The sequence below is a fragment of the Myotis daubentonii genome, chromosome 21 (assembly GCF_963259705.1).
Source record: "Myotis daubentonii chromosome 21, mMyoDau2.1, whole genome shotgun sequence".
NCBI classification, from domain to species: Eukaryota; Metazoa; Chordata; class Mammalia; order Chiroptera; family Vespertilionidae; genus Myotis; species Myotis daubentonii.
Window position 1 is genome coordinate 1,592,866 of NC_081860.1, and position 18,441 is coordinate 1,611,306.

The 18,441-nt window shown below is 64.0% G+C and overlaps 2 protein-coding genes across 4 annotated transcripts in view; one reads left to right on the forward strand and one right to left on the reverse strand.

Annotated features, from left to right (window-relative positions):
• IL16 (interleukin 16) overlaps positions 1–9,699 on the forward strand; it is a 62,431-nt gene extending 52,732 nt beyond the window's left edge. The window contains exons 13-19 of one of the 2 annotated variants that reach the window (XM_059678320.1): positions 2,623–2,773; positions 4,004–4,997; positions 6,263–6,422; positions 7,549–7,647; positions 8,800–9,064; positions 9,193–9,330; positions 9,466–9,699. In XM_059678320.1, coding sequence (XP_059534303.1) covers positions 2,623–2,773; positions 4,004–4,997; positions 6,263–6,422; positions 7,549–7,647; positions 8,800–9,064; positions 9,193–9,330; positions 9,466–9,656 — 1,998 coding nt within the window. In that variant the 3' untranslated portion in view covers positions 9,657–9,699. Of the gene's footprint in view, positions 1–2,622; positions 2,774–4,003; positions 4,998–6,262; positions 6,423–7,545; positions 7,648–8,799; positions 9,065–9,192; positions 9,331–9,465 lie in introns of both variants that reach the window. The other variant, XM_059678319.1, reaches the window with a different exon arrangement.
• A 137-nt stretch (positions 9,700–9,836) lies between these two features.
• On the reverse strand, positions 9,837–17,510 carry STARD5 (StAR related lipid transfer domain containing 5). Of its 2 annotated transcripts, XM_059678321.1 has the most exons (7): positions 17,321–17,510; positions 16,465–16,514; positions 15,240–15,372; positions 13,882–13,999; positions 13,158–13,251; positions 10,702–10,833; positions 9,837–10,137 (listed from the first exon to the last, which is right to left on the reverse strand). In XM_059678321.1, the coding sequence occupies exons 1-7, from the start codon at positions 17,417–17,419 to the stop codon at positions 10,086–10,088; spliced, it is 678 nt and encodes a 225-aa protein (XP_059534304.1). In that variant the 5' UTR covers positions 17,420–17,510; the 3' UTR covers positions 9,837–10,085. The 2 variants fall into 2 exon arrangements, with proteins under 2 accessions (XP_059534304.1, XP_059534305.1); XM_059678322.1 differs by lacking the exons at positions 9,837–10,137; positions 10,702–10,833 and adding an exon at positions 10,840–12,301.
• Positions 17,511–18,441: the final 931 nt, after the last annotated feature.

Genomic DNA, 18,441 nt, shown 5'->3' on the forward strand with positions numbered 1-18,441 from the left:
TCTCTCATCACGGATGTTTCTCTCTCGCTCCCTCTCCCTTCCTCTCTGAAATCAATACAAATATCTTTAAAAAACGACAGCAAACAAACAGAAACATCGCATAGCAGCACCTGGCCCCCGGCCCCTGCCACACACTCCCATGTCGGCGTCTCTCCCATGTGTGCAACCCGCACACTGACCGCACCTCTCCACGCGGAGGGATGCTCCTATTCGCCTGTGTCAGTACAGTGGGGCCTTGACTGACGAGTTTCATTCGTTCCGTGACGGAGCTCGTAACTCAGATTACTCGTATGTCAAATCAACAGTGAACGAGTGAGACACGTGGTGCTGGGCTGATGTGGTGGGGTTCACTGTGACGTTCGCTGCGCCAGCTAGCGGTGGGGTATCTGAAGCTGGCTCGTAACCCGAATTTTAGCTCGAAACTCAAAGCAAAAAACCGGCCGAGAGACGGCTCGGATCTCCAAACGCTCGTTCGTCGGGACACTCGTGAGTCAAGGCCCCACTGTACACAACTTCCTGCCCGAAATCACCGCCAAGCCATTGACCCAGATCCATCTGGCCCGGCACCGACCTGGTCGGAGGATTTTCAGGGCTGAAATCGAAAGCTGTATCGAAAACAAACCCCACAAAACTGACGTTAGGGGCCCGACTCCACAACAGCTGAGACCCAAACGGGGACTCGAGGCCCCGCTATCTTGAGCCCTAGACCCAAGCAATGACCGACGCCCATAGAGTTATTCGCCTGAGCATCGAGACAGGTTAAAATTCGAGAGACCTGGTGGCGATTTATTTTTTATTTATTAAATAGATTTTATTGATTTTTTATTTTTCTTTTTTACAGAGAGGAAGGGAGAGGGGTAGAGACTTAGAAACATTGATGAGAGAGAAACATCGATCGGCTGCCTCCCGCACACCTCCCAATGGGGATGTGCCCGCAACCCAGGTACATGCTCTTGACAGGAATCGAACCCGGGACCCTTCAGTCCGCAGGCCGACGCTCTATCCACTGAGCCACACCGGTTAGGGCTGAGCTGGTGGTGATTTAGGCCCCATCCAGGAGCCTGCTCTGTAGCCGGAATCCCGATACACATCGCCCACCAACCCTGCTGACCGCCTACCTACACCAAGCATGTCAAACTCGTGGCCCGCGGGCCGCATGCCTCATTTATTTCATGAGTTTGACAGGCTTGGCCTATCAGCGGTTCTCAACCTGTGGGTCCCGACCCCTTTGGGGGTCGAACGACCCTTTCACAGGGGGCGCCTAAGGCCATCGGAAAACACATCTATCATTACAGATTGTTTTTGTGGTGAATCGCTCTGCTTTCATGATGTTCAATGTGTAGCCATGAAATTGGGGGTCGCCACAACATGAGGAGCCGTATGAAAGGGTCGCGGCGCTAGGAAGGTTGAGAACCGCTGGCCTCCATGGACCACAGCAACGCAGACACGTAGCCTATCAACACGAGGTCACGCGTAGCTCATGGGGTGGCAGGAAAGGGGCCCCATTTTGGATTTCAAGGGCAGTATTTCTTGGCGGAAAGTGTTTGTGCGATCCTCAACCAAAGGAGGATTTAGCAGTAAGTGAAGGGCACAGAGCTTCATTCATGGAATCGGGCCGCGGCTCGCACCGCCCGTCGCCCCCTCTCATGCCAAACACCTGCTTTACCCACGATCACGTGTGGGGGAGGACACCCGGGTGTGTCTGTCCTCCCGCCCCACGTGGCCGCCACGCCTCTGCTCAGACAACCTGCACGTTTGTGTGGGAGTTGTGTGTTCATTCCCAAGGTGCCCGGCTGCAGGCTCCTCCAGCGCGGAGAGTCCGCTGCTGCTTCTGACACTAGGATGTTTGTTTAAAGACCAATTCGGGCCTGAGCAGTGTGGCTCAGTGGATAGAGCATCCGCCCGCAAACTGAAGGGTCCTGGGTTCGATTCCCGGTCCAGGCTCATGCCCGGGTTGCGGGCTCGATCCCCAGTAGGGGGCCTGCAGGAGGCAGCTGATCGATGGTTCTCTCTCATCATGGATGTTTCTCGCCCTCTCCCTTCCTCTCTGAAAAAAATAATTTAAAAAAAACCCCAATTTGGTTGCATTCTCACGCATGGTTGTCTCGTATTAAAATAGGGTATTTTTGCCCTACCCGGTTCGGCTCAATGGATTGAGTGTCAGCCTGCAGACTGAAGGGTCCTGGGTTCGATTCCCGGTCAGGGCACAGGCTCGGGTTGCGGGCTCGATCCCCAGTAGGGGGCGTGCAGGAGGCGGCCGATCCATGATTCTCTCTCATCATGGATCTTTCTCTTTCTCTCCCTCTCCCTTCCTGTCTGAGATCAATAAAAATATTTTTTTAAAAAATAGGGCATCTTTTTCTAAGTTAAAAATTACTACCTTTGTTTTCTATAAAAATAACACAAAACACCCCGATACAAACGGAGGCCGTGTTCCCGATGCCCGCAGGGATGAGGCGTGAGGACCGGGCCCGCACGGCACCCGGGGCCCTGCTCACGGGCCGGGAGCTGCCGACTTCTCACCGAGGCCCCCCTCGCCCGCCTCCTGCCCGACCCGGCGCTTGCCTGTCGCACACGGAGGCCACCGTTTTGACACAGTCTCGCTTCCTGTTTACGCCACAGGAAGCCAGCCAGCTGCTGCCACCGCTGCCACCGCGGGAAGTCCCGGGGGCCGGAGCCCCCCCTGCCCTCGCCTGCTGCCCGGGACCTGCGGGCGGCCTGCAGCCGGCGTCCCCCGAGGCGGCCGAGCCGGGGGGCAGAGGCGGCAGCCCAGGTAGGACTGCGGGCCCCCAGGACAAGGGCTGTGCAGAGGCCACGGAGGGTGGGACCCCAGTCTGACCTGGGGATCCATGTCTTGCATCTGGCGATGGCGGAAGACGGGCAGGTGGAGGGTCAGGAGCCATCGCGTTGAGGCAGCGGGAACGAGGGTGCTGTTGGGGTGGGAGCCTCCTGTCTGTGGGGAGATCGGGGGTGTCTGTGTGGGTGATCAGGGGTGTCTGCGTGGGGGATCTGGGGTGTCTGTGTGGGGGATCTGGGATGTCTGTGTGGGTGATCCAGGGTGTCTGAGTGGGTGAGGCTGCAGTCTGCGTGGGGGATCCTGGGTGTCTGCGTGGGGGATCCGGGGTGTCTGTGTGGGAGATCCGGGGTGTCTGTGTGGGTGATCCTGGGTGTCTGCGTGGGGGATCCTGGGTGTCTGCGTGGGGGATCCGGGGTGTCTGCGTGGGGGATCCTGGGGTCTGCGTGGGGGATCCGGGGTGTCTGCGTGGGGGATCCGGGGTGTCTGCGTGGGTGATCCTGGGTGTCTGCGTGGGGGATCCGGGGTGTCTGCGTGGGGGATCCGGGGTGTCTGTGTGGGAGATCTGGGGTGTCTGTGTGGGGGATCCGGGGTGTCTGCGTGGGGGATCCGGGGTGTCTGTGTGGGGGATCCGGGGTGTCTGTGTGGGAGATCTGGGGTGTCTGCGTGGGGGATCCGGGGTGTCTGTGTGGGGGATCCGGGGTGTCTGTGTGGGGGATCCGGGGTGTCTGCGTGGGGGATCCTGGGTGTCTGCGTGGGTGATCCTGGGTGTCTGTGTGGGGGATCCGGGGTGTCTGTGTGGGGGATCCGGGTACGAGGGGTGGAAGGCCGGCGAGCACATGGCCAGCAGGCCGGGGCCCGTGCACAGGCCGGTGGGCAGGTCCGGGAGGGTGTTCACCGCCGGCTGAGCCGGGCGGGACCTGGGATGCTCCTTGCAGACCTGGTGCCTTAGAAGGAGCAAGTTGGGGGCGTGTCCTGGGTGGGGGGGCAGGACCACGGGGTTGCACCCTGGCCGGCGAGGCCTCCACCCAGTCCCTCCACCGGGGCGAGCCTCCTGCCCGCTGCACCCCCTCCCCACCCCATCCGCAGCTCCTACCCACAGGGTCACCCCTCCTGCCCGCCCCTCCCCCGCGCCCTGCACCCCGAAACCAGGCCTCAGGAGGGCCCCTCGGCCGGTGCAACGGCAACCCCGCCGGTGTCTGTCCGCAGTGACTGCGCTGCAGCGGCCGGCGCGCGTGGACGGCGGCCCTGAGGACCCGTGGGTGCGCATCTCCGGCTGCATCCGGAGCCTGTTCAGCCCCATCATGAGCGAGAGCCACAGCCTCGCCCTCCAGCCCCCTGGCCTCGCCGTGGACGGGACGCCGGGCCCCGCGGAGGGCGGCCCCCCGAAGCCGGACACCAGCCACGGCGCCCCCCGAGGGCACCCGCCCGCCGACGGCGGCGCCGTGAAGAGGGGCCCCCCCGTGGCCCCCAAGCCGGCCTGGTTCCGCCAGAGCCTGAAGGGGCTGCGGCCTCGCGGCCCGGACCCTGGCGAATCGCCGGTCGCCGCCTCCAGGAAGCCCTCGGGGCTGCCCGCCCCGGCCTCGGGTTCCATCCGCCAGAAAATCAGCTCCTTCGAGACCTTCGGCTCCTCCCCGCTGCCCCCCAAAGCCGCCCTGAGACCCAGCCTGCAGCGCCCCCGCTCGGAGCCGCCCGGGAAGCAGGAAGTTCGGGGGGGTCCTGGCCCCTGGGGACGAGGGGCGCCCCCCGCCGCGGAGCAGCCACGGCCACAGCAGGAGGAGCCGCGCCCTGGTCCCCACGCGGCCACGGAGGCCGGCGAGGGGGGTGCCCCGGGGACCCCGCCCCCGGAGCCGCCGCCCCGAGAGAAAGCCCCCTCCCCGGACCCCCTGCCCCGGCTGCTGCCCGCGCCAACGGCGGGGCCCCCGGGCTCGGGGCTCAAGGCGCCCGGCCAGCGCGCCCGCAGCTTCCCGCTGACCCGCACGCGGTCGCTGGACGTGCCGCCGGCGGACGACCGGACGGGCCCGCTCTACGCCCTCAGCAGCCGCGTGTCCTCGGCCGTCATGCGCTCCCTGCTGTGCCTCCCGGCCTCGGCCGCGCTCTCCGGCGGGCCGGCCCCCGGCAGCCCCCGGGACGCGGGGTCGGCAGCGTCCTCGCCTGGCCCGGACCCGGCGGCCAGCAGCACCGACTCGGGGTTCTCCCTCAAGTAAGGGCGCCCCGGCTCCCCCCAGGGCGGCCTGCCCTCCTCCTCTTGTCCGTGTGCATGGCTGCATGTGTGATGCATGCACACGAGTGCACCTGTGTGCACATATGCGTGTGCATGTAGTGCAAGTGCATATGAGTGCACGCGTGCACATGCATCCGTGTGTGTGTGCATGCATGTGTGCCTGCAAGTGCGTATGTGCGCGCACACGTGCGTGCATGTGTGTGCATTCATGTGTGTGCGCGTGTGTGCGTGAGAGGGAGGGGCAGCTCAGCCTTCCTGCAGAGGAAGCTGCCCAGCGCTGGGCTGGGAGGGGTGAAGGTGAGCTGGGACGCCCCCCTCAGGGACGCACACGCGGCGCCAGGGGTGCCCCCTTGGGGTTCCTGCTGGCCCTGCACAGGGGCTCCTTCCTCCGACAGGAGGTCATGACCCCGGCGCCCCCCCTCGTTGGCCTCACGCAAGTCCCTCCCGGGCTCCCCGATTCCTCCCGAGTCTCATGAGGAAGTGGCGACACTTGCCCCAGAGTCCGGCGGCCCCAGCGATGCCCTGGGCACCCCCATTCACTCCTCCCTCCTTCTGGGGACTCTGCGTTCCCCAATTTCCTCTATTCTCGCCTCCCCGCATCGCTTCCTCCAGGCCCAGCCTCTGCAGACAGCGCGCCTGTGCAGGGCCCACCCAGGGCCCGGCTGGGGCGGGGGTGGGGGGGGGGGCGCGAGAAGCTGCTCTGCTCTGGGAGGTGCTGGGGCGCGGCCCCCCACAGTCCTGCCAACCAGAGGGCTGATCCCCCAAGACTAGGACCAGCTTCAGGCAAAACAGAGTGAAGCCACGAGACATCGCTAGACGCGTACATGAGTCCCACAGACCAGGAGAGCCGGCTGCTGGCTCGCGGGCGCCCCCTGAGCGAGCGAGCCACCCCTGATGGCCAGCTGGGGGCACCCCTGAGCGAGCGAGCCACCCCTGATGGCCAGCTGGGGGCGCCCCGTAGCGAGTGAGCTGACCCCTGATGGCTAGCTGGGGGCACCCCCATAGCGAGTGAGCTGACCCCTGATGGCCGGCTACGGTGGGGCCACGGGGGACCTCACCTGGCACAGCTGTGGGCCCACAAGTCACCTGCCATCCGGGCTCCCACCTCACCATCATGGGGAAGGTGTCTGTCCAGAGCCGCAGGCCTGTTGCCATGGGCAACAGGACGCGCACCTGCACAGCGCTGGGCACCCGGCCTGCCTGGCCTGGGCGCAGCCCTGACCCCGCCGCCGCTCCCCCTGCAGCCTCTCGGAGCTGCGGGAGTACACGGAGGGCCTCGGGGAGCCCGCGGAGGCCGAGGCCTGCGCCCCCGCGCCCGGCCAGGCGGTCCTGTCCCTGCTCAGCGCCGAGGAGCTGAGGAAGTTCATCGAGGAGGTGAAGGAGCTGGACGCGGCCACGCTGAAGGTGGGTTCACGTCTGGGGGGACAGCGCGTGCCTCCGAGGCCCCCGGGGAGGCAGCTGAGCCCCGTGGGGAGGGACAGCGTCCCGGACCCGCAACGAGGCCTCCACGGGGGAGGGTTGGGCTTGGGTGCAGCTCGTGCAAAGCTCAGTCTCTGAGCAGAGGCGAGGCTCCGGCTGCAGGGCCTGCTCTCGCTCCGCGGGGGCCACTTCCTGTCCCACGCGTCGTCCCCCCCCCCCCCCCGCATCTCAGGGAGATGCTGCCGGGGAGCAGAGCGCGATCTCCCATGGGGCCTCCCCTGCACCCCGAGGGGCCTCCCAGGGTGGCCAAGCTGCGCGCGCGCTTCCGCCCCTGCAAGTCCCGCTTCCCACGCGCTTTCTGATCACCAGTGGCTGCGGGGCCAGGCGCCAGCCCAGGGTGTGTGTGTGTGGGGGGGGGGCGGCTGAGGCCCTGGTGGGTGGCGGTGGGTGCACCCCAGGGCTGCCTGGGTGAGAGCTGCATCCCAGGTCAGGACCCTGGGGTTCCCTCGCCCAGGGCCTCTGCACCGGGGGGGGGGGGGACTGCTGGGAGGCTGGGCCGGGGGGTTGGGGGGGGGTTGCAGCAAGGCCTGGGGCCTCCCAGTCAGAGGTCAGGGCCAGGGGCTGCGGGTGTCCTGCTGGCGTCCTCGCTGGGGCTCCGGGGCGCCACCTGGTGGCCGGGGAGCCACGTGCCCTGCAGGAGCATCGATCGGGTCGCAGGTTGGTCTCTGGAGACATTAGCCTCCAAACACCATGAAACCGGAACCGCCTGGCTTCTGGCTTCTCCTTTCCGAGCGCGAAGCACCCGGTCGCCCGGGGGCCTGCCTTCCCCGCGGGGGCCCGTGGGAACTGGCGCGGGAGCCTCCGGGTCTCCCCAGGGCCCGTCTGGCTCCTAGAAGTGACCCGCGGGGACCCCAGATCCAGAGCGGGACAGGCTGGGGGGTGCCATGTGCGGGCAGCTCGGGGGCTGGGCGCAGGTGCTGGGGTGGGGGCTCGGCTGGGCCCCGCGGTGCTCCTGCCGCGCCCCACGTGGGGCAGGGGGAGGGGGGTGGGGGGGGGGAAGCGGCTTCCCCGGAGCAGCTCGGACCGAGTCCCGCGCTTCTCCCCGCAGCAGCTGGAGAGCATCCACGTCACCATCCTGCACAAGGAGGAGGGCGCCGGCCTGGGCTTCAGCCTGGCGGGGGGCGCGGACCTGGAGAGCAAGGAGGTCACGGTGAGTGGGGGTGGGGGCAGGGGGCAGGGGGCGGGGACCTGGAGGGCAGGGGGTCACAGTGAGGGGTAGGGGGCAGGGGGCGGGGACCTGGAGGGCAGGGGGTCAGGGTGAGGGGCAGGGGGCAGGGGGCGGGGACCTGGAGGGCAGGGGTCAGGGTGAGGGGCAGGGGGCAGGGGGCGGGGACCTGGAGGGCAGGGGGTCACAGTGAGGGGCAGGGGGCAGGGGGCGGGGACCTGGAGGGCAGGGGTCAGGGTGAGGGGCAGGGGGCGGGGACCTGGAGGGCAGGGGTCAGGGTGAGGGGCAGGGGGCAGGGACCTGGAGGGCAGGGGTCAGGGTGAGGGGCAGGGGGCAGGGACCTGGAGGGCAGGGGTCAGGGTGAGGGGCAGGGGGCAGGGGGCAGGGACCTGGAGGGCAGGGGTCATGGTGAGGGGCAGGGGGCGGGGACCTGGAGGGCAGGGGGTCACAGTGAGGGGCAGGGGGCGGGGACCTGGAGGGCAGGGGTCAGGGTGAGGGGCAGGGGGCCAGGGTGAGGGGCAGGGGGCTGGGACCTGGAGGTCACGATGAGTGGCCCCGCGGCCTGTGTGGGGAAGAGGGGCGGTAGGCCAGGCCGGGGGGTGAGGGGGGTGGGGGGGCTCAGGGCAGGCAGTCGCCCTTCCTAGGAGCTCAGTTCCCATCCCGCCTGTGACCAGCTCCAGCCTCAGCGGGACCCTCACTTAACAAAGATCTCCCACGCGGGCAGGAGCGTGATCGCCCAAGGACACCCAGTCCCAGGGCCTGGCCTCCCTCTGGAGCCCTGACACGGGGCCTGGTGACCGGTGACCTCGGGGCCTGAGGGCGGCCGTGCAGCCGGGACGGGGACCTGCCGGTGACGCGGATCAGGCCCCTGGCGGGAGGCCCCGGGACGGCAGGTCCCGCAGGTGCTGCGTCCTGGTGCTGCCACGGGAGCGGGATGCCGACTGGACGGTGGTGGCCCCTGGGGGCCGAGGCCGCTGCAATCAGAGGCTGAGACGGGCGGGGAGGACGGGCTGCTCTGAGGGGGGGGGGATGCGGGCCTCGGACACACCCGAGACCCCCACGTTGGCGACGCGCTCCGACCCCCGGCGAGACCCTGGACCTGACGCAGGAGGCTGGAGCCCTGACCTCTGCCCCCAGGTCCACAGGGTGTTCCCCAGCGGGCTGGCCGCCCAGGAGGGCACCATCCAGAAGGGCGACGAGGTGCTGTCCATCAACGGCAAGTCCCTCAAGGGGGCCACGCACAACGACGCGCTGGCCATCCTGCGCCAGGCGCGGGACCCCCGGCAGGCCGTGGTGGTCACCCGGCGGCCGGCACCCCCAGCGGAGGCCGTACCCGCCCTGCGCTCCTCCCCGGCGGCTGCCACCCCGGCCGCCGCGGCCAGTGACATCCCCGCAGACCCCGGTAAGTCCCCCGCTGGGCACGGGGGGCACTGGCCGGGCCTGGGGCTGCTGGGCCGTGTGGCCAGCACGCACAGGTCAGCAAAGGGCGCGTGGCCAAGGGCGAGCGTCCCTAACAACCGTCTCCCCCAGCAACGGAGGCCGCGGTCGCCATGGTGACGCTGACGCTGACGCTGGAGAAGACGCCTGCGGGGCTGGGCTTCAGCCTGGAAGGCGGGCGGGGCTCGCTGCAAGGGGACAGGCCCCTCACCGTCAACCGGGTTTTCACAGGTGCGCCTGCGTCCCTCCGTCCCTCCAGCCGTCCCTCCGTCCCTCCAGCCGTCCCTCCGTCCCCGCAGCCGCGGGCGGGAGGAGGTGCCTGTCCCGTCCCGACCCCTGAGCCCACGCCTCCCTCTCCCTCCCCAGGGTCAGCCTCAGGACCGGAGAGCGTGCAGCCGGGGGACGAGGTGCTACAGTTGGCGGGGGCGGCCGCACAGGGTCTCACGCGCTTTGAGGCCTGGAGCCTCATCAAGGCCTTGCCGGACGGGCCGGTCCCCATTCTCATCCGGAGGAAGAGCCCGCGGCCCCAGGGGACCCCAAGCCCTGTAAACCCGTAGGCCGCGTGGACGCCGGAGCCGCAGCACACGATTCTCAGGGTCACTCAGCCCGCCCAGGGCTCGGCCTCGGCCGGGGCTCGGACCTGCAGGGACGGCCCAGCACCAGGTACCGAAGGCCAGGCCGCAGCGCGGGGCGGCTGGTGAAACGGGCGATGCACAGAGCCCACGCGGACACCGCGCTGGAATAAAGTGGGGTGTATTGCACCTGCTGCGGTGCCCTGTCCTGCTGTCCCCAGGCAGCGCCGTGACGAGCCACCCCCACGGTCCCCGGCAGCGGGCGGGCTGGGAGGGCCGCTCACGGGCACCGGCGGGACCCCAGTGGCAGGGCTTGCTCACAGGGCTGGCGGCCGACCTCGCGGGGCCTCTCCCCGCAGGTGCTGGGTGCCGCAGGCGGGCGTCCCTGGCGGGCTACCCGGTTTGTGCGCCTCGTCACTGGATGGGCCCCGCGGCCTCTGTGCCCTCTGCGTGCGCTGGCACCAGCCTGCGGGTGGGAGGGAGGGGGCGGTTGCTGGGCTGTTTTTGGAAAATACTGCCCATCACACCAAACTGCGGAGCTGCTGTGGCAGCATAAGCGCACCAGACCCGGGGTCCCAGCTGTGGGGCGGGGAAGCCAGGAGGGGGTGGGAGCACATGGGGAGGACAGGAGACACGTGGCGGGGGGGACAGGGTCACGCGGGGAGACGGGGGACATGGGGGGGACGGGAGACATGAGGCAGGGTGACAGGGGCACACGGGGAGTGTAGGGGAGGCACGCGGGGGGGTATGGGGCAGGCAGAGGGTGTAAGGGGGCACATGGGGGCACTGGGGGCATGTGGGGGTTACGGGGGGCACGCAGGGGGATGGGGGCATGTGGGGGGCACATAGGGGGTGTACGGGGGCACACGGGGGTGTGGGGCATGGGGTGTACAGGGGTACGCGGGGGGATGGGGGCACGTGGGGGGGCACAGGGGACATGCGAGGGGCATGCAGGGAGTGTACGGGGAACACACGGGGGGGGGGGGAGGCCACAGACAGAGCAGCGTGGGCACGAGAGGGCACTGCTGACCTCACTGCGCTCCGGAGGTTGGCGTAGAAGCCGGCCATGCTGCGGGGGAAGAAGCCGTCCACCACGCGCTGCGGGAGGAGCCCGCTCAGGTCCGTCTGGAAGAAGGTGACCACCCTGGTCTGGCCGGGCTCCCTGGGAGGCGACAGCACAGCTGGGTGAGGCGTCCGCTGAGGCGCCCGCAGGTGGGGCAGGCAGGGAGCCGCCCTGGCGTGGCCGGACGGCGATGGCACCGCCCTGGGCCCTGGACCTGCTGTGCGCAGGGGGCGCTGCGGTCGGGGCAGGTTCTAGGCTAGGGTCACACCAGTGGCCACACGGAGCGGCCCACCCCCAGCCAGAAGGTCCTTCACCCCCTGCTCTGGACACAGGGCACGCACTCTGTCTGGGGGACCTGGGGGCTCCTGACACCCTTTCAAGGGCATCTGAAGGTCAAAACCATTTTCACTCTCATTCACCCACGAGGGTAGCGTGTGCTCCAGGCCACAGGATGGGCAGTTGGCATCACAACACCCCGGGCGCAGGAGCAGACATGGGCTTCCCTGATGCCCGGCATTGCAGAGACAGGCAAATGTGAAACACTACCACTCCTTTCACTGTTTTTGGTGGTTGTTTGGAAAAATATTGTGATTTTTCATAAAAACATTTGTTAATATGTAATTTGTTACTTTAAAACATTCTAAAAATTTCCCATTTTTACCTCCAAACACAGTAAATACTGATGGTTATAATCTACATCAAGCATGTCAAACTCGTGGGTGCGGCCCGCTGGCTGCAAGTTTGACATGCTTGATCTACATGGACAAAAAACTCTAAAGCCCTGAAAAAAATTTACGAGTATAATGTTTTTTTTACGCACCAATAACCAACGAAGAAAACAGTCACATTTACACCAGCATCAAAAAGAATAAAATACCTGCTAATAAACTTAACCAGAGAGGTAAAGACCTGGACTCGGGAAACTGTGAGATATTGAAGAAGATACAAATAAATGGAAGTGCATACCATGTTCATGGATGGGAAGTGCATACCATGTTCATGGATGGGAAGTGCATACCATGTTCATGGATGGGAAGTGCATACCATGTTCATGGATGGAAAGTGCATACCATGTTCATGGGTGGGAAGTGCATACCATGTTCATGGGTGGGAAGTGCCTACCATGTTCATGGATGGGAACTGTATACCATGTTCATGGGTTGGAAGTGCATACCATGTTCATGGATGGGAAGTGTATACCATGTTCATGGGTGGGAACTGTATACCATGTTCATGGGTTGGAAGTGTATACCATGTTCATGGATGGGAAGTGCATACCATGTTCATGGATGGGAAGTGCATACCATGTTCATGGATGGGAAGAATTAGCATCATTAAAACGTCCACACGATCCAAAGCAATCTACAGATTCAACACGGTTCCTATCAAGATAACCAACAGCATATTTCACCGAATTGGAACAAATACTCCAAAAAAAATTTATAGGAACCACAAAAGGGCCCGAAGAGCCACAGCGATCTTGAGAAAGAAGAACAGAGCTGGAGGAGCCTCACTGCCTGATCTCAAACACCACGAGCCCAGGGTCATCTCACAGCCTGGCCCTGGCCTAAACACAGACACGCAGACCCGTGGAACAGAGCAGAGCGCCCAGCATCGAACCCAGGCCTCTAAGGTCAGTGAATGTTTGCCGACAAAGTGTGCGGACCGCTGAGAGTACTGCTGAATGCTCTCTGACCGCCTGTCCTCGATCAATCACAGCACTGGGCCCACAGTGGCCTCCTCTTTGGCGCCCAGTCCTCACAGGGCCCCAAACCCTACAGTGTGGCCTCTGCTACTCGAGGCCCAGACCCCCACCTCCTGCACCCCCACTCTACCCAACAGCCTCCGCGACTCCCTGGACGCACCCCGCCCCACTCGGGGCCTCTGACCCACCTGCCGGCTGTCAGCCTGACCCAGTGACCTCAGGTTATTACCCAGAACCACCTGGTGCAAACTGGCCACCCCCTGTGAGAGCAAGGACCACTCCACCCGGGCTGAGCTCTGGGGGACGCACGGTGGATGCACTCAGAGGCGGCCTGTGGGACAGGGGTCCCAGGCTGGGGGGCGGGGCTCAGAGGACACAGAGAGGACCGCACACGTCCCTGACCCTCCCTGGGCCTCAGCTCACATCTGCTCCATGGGACCAGCTGCCTGGACCGGAGGGAGGGTCCCCACTTGTCCACGGAGAATAACGCTCCCACAGCCTCTCCCATGCCCAGTGCTCCGCGCACATCACTGAGGGGACAGGGCGGGGCTGGGTCGCTGTGAGCAGAATCCCGCTCGAGCTGCTGTCCCCTCCTGCCTGTCCCTCCACCCCCTGCCTGTCCCTCCTCCCCCCTGCCTGTCCCTCCTGCCTGTCCCTCCTGTCTGTCCCCCCTCCCTGTCCCTCCTCCCAGTCCCCTGGCCCAGAAGCCCGCCCTCACCCTGGCACAGGTTCGCAGAAGCAGCCACAGGGGTGGTTCCGTCCCCTCACGTAGCCCGGCCTTGGGGGGCACAGCGGGTGCTCCACGTTGGCAGCTGGAACACAGGGCACAGGGCCGTGAGCCGCCGCAGCAGAAGGTGGGGCCCCACAGTGTGCACCCCAACCTGGGGCCCGAGGAGGCAGCCAGGGACCTGCTCCAAGGTCCCGAGCCCCCGCGGCCCCACCCACTGGCCCTTCCCACACAGCTTCCCCCGCCAACCCAGCAAGGAGAGCAAGAAACATATCAGCCCTGGCCCGTGTGGCTCAGTGGATAGAGCGTCGGCCTGCAGATGGAAGAGTCCCCGGTTCGATTCCCGCTCAGGCCACATGCCCTGGTTGCGGGCTTGATCCCCAGTAGGGGGCGTGCAGGAGGCAGCCGATCCATGATTCTCTCTCATCATGGATGTTTCTCTCTCCCTCTCCCTCTCTCTTCCTCTCTCTCTAAAAATCAATGCACAAATATCCTCGGGCGAGGCTTAACGAAAACAATAATAAAATAAGATCATAAAACGACGGCCTTGGACCGTCCTGTCTCCGATGGCCGTGGCTCCTGCCCCCACCCGACAGGGCAGGGCACGGTGCCGTGGGAGCCGGGCGGCCGCCAGCTTCCCTGGGAAGTGAGTGGGTGGGAGCAGCAGCAGCCCAGGCCGCCCCCAGGCCCGTGGCCCGGCCTGTCGGTCGCTCACCGCTGGAGATGAGGGTCCCGTCCTCCAGCTCCGTGGCCAGCGCCAGGTCCACGAAGTCCCTCGGAGAGATGAGCTTCATGGCGGCTGAGGGCGTGGCGGTCCTGGTGACGCACAGGTTCTGCGGAGCCCATGCTGAGGTGTCAGCCACTGACCACCGCAGCGCGAGCCACAGCTGCTCACCACTTAGGCTTGTGGTTACAGGGAGCGGGTGAGTTTTAGATATTTAGTTTCAGCCCTGGCCGGTGTGACTCAGTGGATAGAGCGCCGGCCTGCGGACTGAAGGGTCCCGGGTTCGATTCCGGTCAAGGGCATGTACCTTGGCTGCGGACACATCCCCAGTAGGGGGTGTGCAGGTGGCAGCTGATCGATGTTTCTAACTCTCTATCCCTCTCCCTCTCTGTAAAAAATCAATAAAATATATATATATATATATATATATATATATATATATATATATATATATATATTTTAAAAAGGATAAATGATTAGGATAAATGCATGGGCTGCTTGGAACGGGAATTGAGGTCCCTGGTAAGAGATTCGCATGTACCATTTCTGACTGAGGACTTTGTTGGAGCAGATGCTGGCAACTGCATCATGGGATTTAGGCGCAGCTAAAAGCATGACGTCCTGTTTTGTTCCAAACTGCCAGGCGTGTTACATGTTAAAAACGAGCCCGGCCGGCGTGGCTCCGTGGCTGAGCATCCACCTAGGAACCAGGAGGTCAGGGTTCGATTCCCGGTCAGGGCACAGGCCCAGGTTGCGGGCTCGATCCCCAGTGTGGGTCGTGCGGGAGGCAGCCGACCCGATTCTCTCTCATCATTGACGTGTCTCTCTCTCCCTCTCCCTTTCTCTCTGACATCAACAATATATCAAAAAACAAATAAAACAAATTTACACGGACGGTCACGGAATCAAATAAACAATTCTCTTCCCTTCAAATGCTCTCGGGCCACGTGGGCTGGCGGCCACTACTGAACAGTGACAGGGAACATTTCCAGAAAGTTCTAACCAGTGGGGCTGGCCTAGTGACCCACCAAGGGAGCCACTGTCACCCAGGAGCTGCCCCTGGCCGAGCCGGACGCTGGCAGGGAACCCTGACCCTGTGGCCCCATGCGGGGGGCGGTGTGGGGTTTGGGGGGACAATTAACTCAACAGCCCACGGTCACGTCCAGTCCCTGCCTCCGCCCTCACAGCCTCCGTCAGCCTCCACTGCTCTCTGAGCTCCGGGGTCACCTGCTTCCTGCCCAGTGGACACTGGGGGGGCTGCAGAGTCCCCCCCACACTTGCCACAAGGTGCCACCAGCCCCTCCAGCGGGCCGGCCAGGTCCTCCCGGGCGGGGTCCGGGGAGACTCACGTCGGTGATGCTCTCGATGACTTCAAAGCTGCTCACGTTCTCGTCCCACGTCTCCCGCAGGCTCCCCGGCAGCGGCTTCACAAAGGCCCACACGTCCCGCGGGGCCGCGTCCACCACGCCGTCCCCGCGGTACCTGCGGCGCAGACAGGGGCTGAGCGGGCGGCCCCCATCAGCCCGTCTAGCCCGGGAGGACCGGGGCCATGTCCGTCTCCACTCCGGCCAGCCATGCGGGGAAGCGGGCCGAGCCGCCAGCCCCGCCCGCCGGCAGGCCTGCAGACAGATGTGGGCCGAGTGTTCCCGGGACGTGGCTGCTGGGAATGAGTTAGTAGAAGGGGGTGCGGGGGAGGGGTTCTGGAGAGAGCTGGCGAGTCCGCTGCTGGGTGCTGGGCCGACTGGCACCTTTTTTTTTGTCTTTTTAACATATTTTAATTGATTTCAGAGAGGAAGGGAGAGGGGGAGAGAGAGAAACATCAATGATGAGCCCTGGCCGGTGTGGCTCAATGGGTAGCGTGTCGGCCTGTGGACCAAAGGGTCCCGGGTTCGGTTCCATTCAAGGGCACGTACCTCAGTTGCAGGCCTCTCCCCAGCCCGGGCCCTGGTCCGGGCGTGTGCAGGAGGCAACCCATCGGTGTGTCTCTCTCACATCAATGTTTCTCTCTGTCTCTCCCTCTCTCTTCCACTCTCCCTACGTAAAAATCGATGGAAATATATCCTTGGCTGAGGATTAACAAAAAATATATAAATAGCCCTAACCGGTGTGGCTCAGTGGATAGAGCGTCGGCCTGCGGACTGAAGGGTCCCAGGTTCGATTCCCGGTCAAGGGCATGTGCCTTGGTTGCGGGCACATCCCCAGGAGGGGGTGTGCAGGAGGCAGCTGATCGAGGTTTCTCTCTCATCGATGTTTCTAACTAACCCTCTCCCTTCCTGTCTGTAAAAAAATAAAAAATATATTAAAAAAATATATAAATACATTTTATAAAAAGCATCAATGATGAGAGAGAATCACTGATCGGCTGCCTCCTGCACACCCCCTACTGGGGATCAAGCTTGCAACCTCGGGCATGTGCCCTTGGCCAGATTCGAACCCAGGACCCTTCAGTCCACAGGCCGACGCTCTATCCACTGAGCCACACGGGCCAGGGCTGACTGGCATCTGCTAGGAAGGAACCCCGAGAGTCCCCAGGAGGTGCGGCGCCCTGACGGGCTGCGAGCAGCGAGCACTTACAAGTTCCCTGGGAACTGCACGGATGGCCTCCAGGAAACTGTAACTCCGTCCTGTCAAAAGGCAAAGAACCGCAGGGTTCAGAGCGAGGAGAGGGGGTGAGGGGCTGGGAGCCTGAGGAGATGGGGTGACCCCAGGGTTAGGGGGGCTGAGGCTGGGCGGGGCGGAGAGAGGGACCTGACAGGCGGACCACAGGAGCTCGGAGCGCTTTTAAAACCACCTTAAAAGCCACCATTTCATTTCCTGGAACGGTTGAGGCCCTTGTGTTAAACATCAGAAGTGTCAGGTAAGAAACTGCGCCCCGCCCTAACCGGTGTGGCTCAGTGGATAGAGCGCCGGCCTGTGGACTCAAGGGTCCCAGGTTTGATTCCGGTCAAGGGCATGGACCTTGGTTGCGGGCACATCCCCAGTAGGGAGTGTGCAGGAGGCAGCTGATCGATGTTCCTAACTCTCTATCCCTCTCCTTCTCCCTTCCTCGCTGTAAAAAAATCAATAAAATATATTTTTTTTAAAAAAAAAAAGAAAAAGAAACTGTGCCCAGGACACCCTCCTGGGAACGCAGAGGAAGGGAGGGGCTCACACCGTGATGGACAGCTCCAGTCAGGTGACCTGGAACAAGGTCACCCAGGAAAGGGCAGATACCTCTTTGCAAGCACAATGACCCAGTATTTGTTTTTAGGGAAACGCCTCCCTCTTCTTCCCCGTCCCGCCCGCCCGCGCCGCCACCCCGCGCCCGCCCTCCTCAATCCAGCGCCAGGGCTGGGAGCACGCAAAGCAGCAGGGAGAGGAGGAGCCGGCGGGCCTAGTGGACCCCAGCACCAGGGGGCACTCCCAGGACCCTGCCTCCCGCCACACTCACGCCTTCCCGGCATGTCTTCCAGCCCGACGCGTCTCGCCGGTACCGCAGCATCTTCTCCGCCACCGCCTCGCTCGTCTGCGCCGCCAGCGCGGGGTCCATCGCGCCCGGGGCTGCGCGAGGCTCGGGGTCCAGGCTCCGGGCTGGGCTACAGGGGGAACGCGCGGCGGAAGCCGAAACGCCCCGACCCGGCCAGGCCGGCCCCGCCCCGCGCTGAGATTGGCAGGACGGGCTCCACGGGACGCCTCACCCCTGGGCGGGTCCAGCAGAGCCCGGCTCCGCCCACAGGGCGCTGGGCGGGGCCCTGGGGGCGGGGCCTGCGAGGGCGCAGGCGGAGAGCCAGGAGCCTTAAAAGAAAAGATCAGCCCTGACCGGTGTGGCTCAGCGGATAGAGCCCCGGCCTGCGGACTCAGGGGTCCCGGGTTCGGTTTCGGTTCCGGTTCCGGTTCCGGTCGAGGGCACGTACCTTGGTTGCGGGCACATCCCCAGTAGGGAGTGTGCAGGAGGCAGCTGATTGATGTTTCTAACTCTCTATCCCTCTCCCCTCCTCCCTGTAAAAAATCAATAAAAAAAATATATTTTTTAAAAAAGCAAAGATGAATAAAGTCACCACATTGAAACAATGAAGCTCATCCAACGTATAAAAAAGTCAGATCTGGGAGAAAAACCGGGGCCTGTTTGAACTAAAACTAACTTTTCTTAGAGCACAAAGTGTTCCTAGGGATCAGGAGGCCTGCAGACAACCCAACAGACAAGGGGAGGCCTGGGGCGAGCACGGACCCCGGGCAGAAACAGGGCGAAGGAGGGTGAGGCGCCTCCTCCCACGAGGGAACCCCATAGCAAAACAAGGGGGGTGCCCTTCTCAATGGGAGAAGCCTGTGTGCTGTGCGTGGGCCTATCTACTTAGTGAACTTTCTGGGAGTAAAATCATTTCTAAAACGGTAACTTTTGTGTGTTTTTTCACCCAGTCACTCCTGCACAAAGTCAGGGAAGACTGGTTTGCAACTGGAGATGCCCAGTTGTAGATACGGGATATTCCCTAGTGGCCACCCCGTGGTGTGACTGGGGGGTTGTGTAGGGGGGACTGGCGCCCCGAGGCGCTCAGTGCCGCGAGGCCAGGTTAG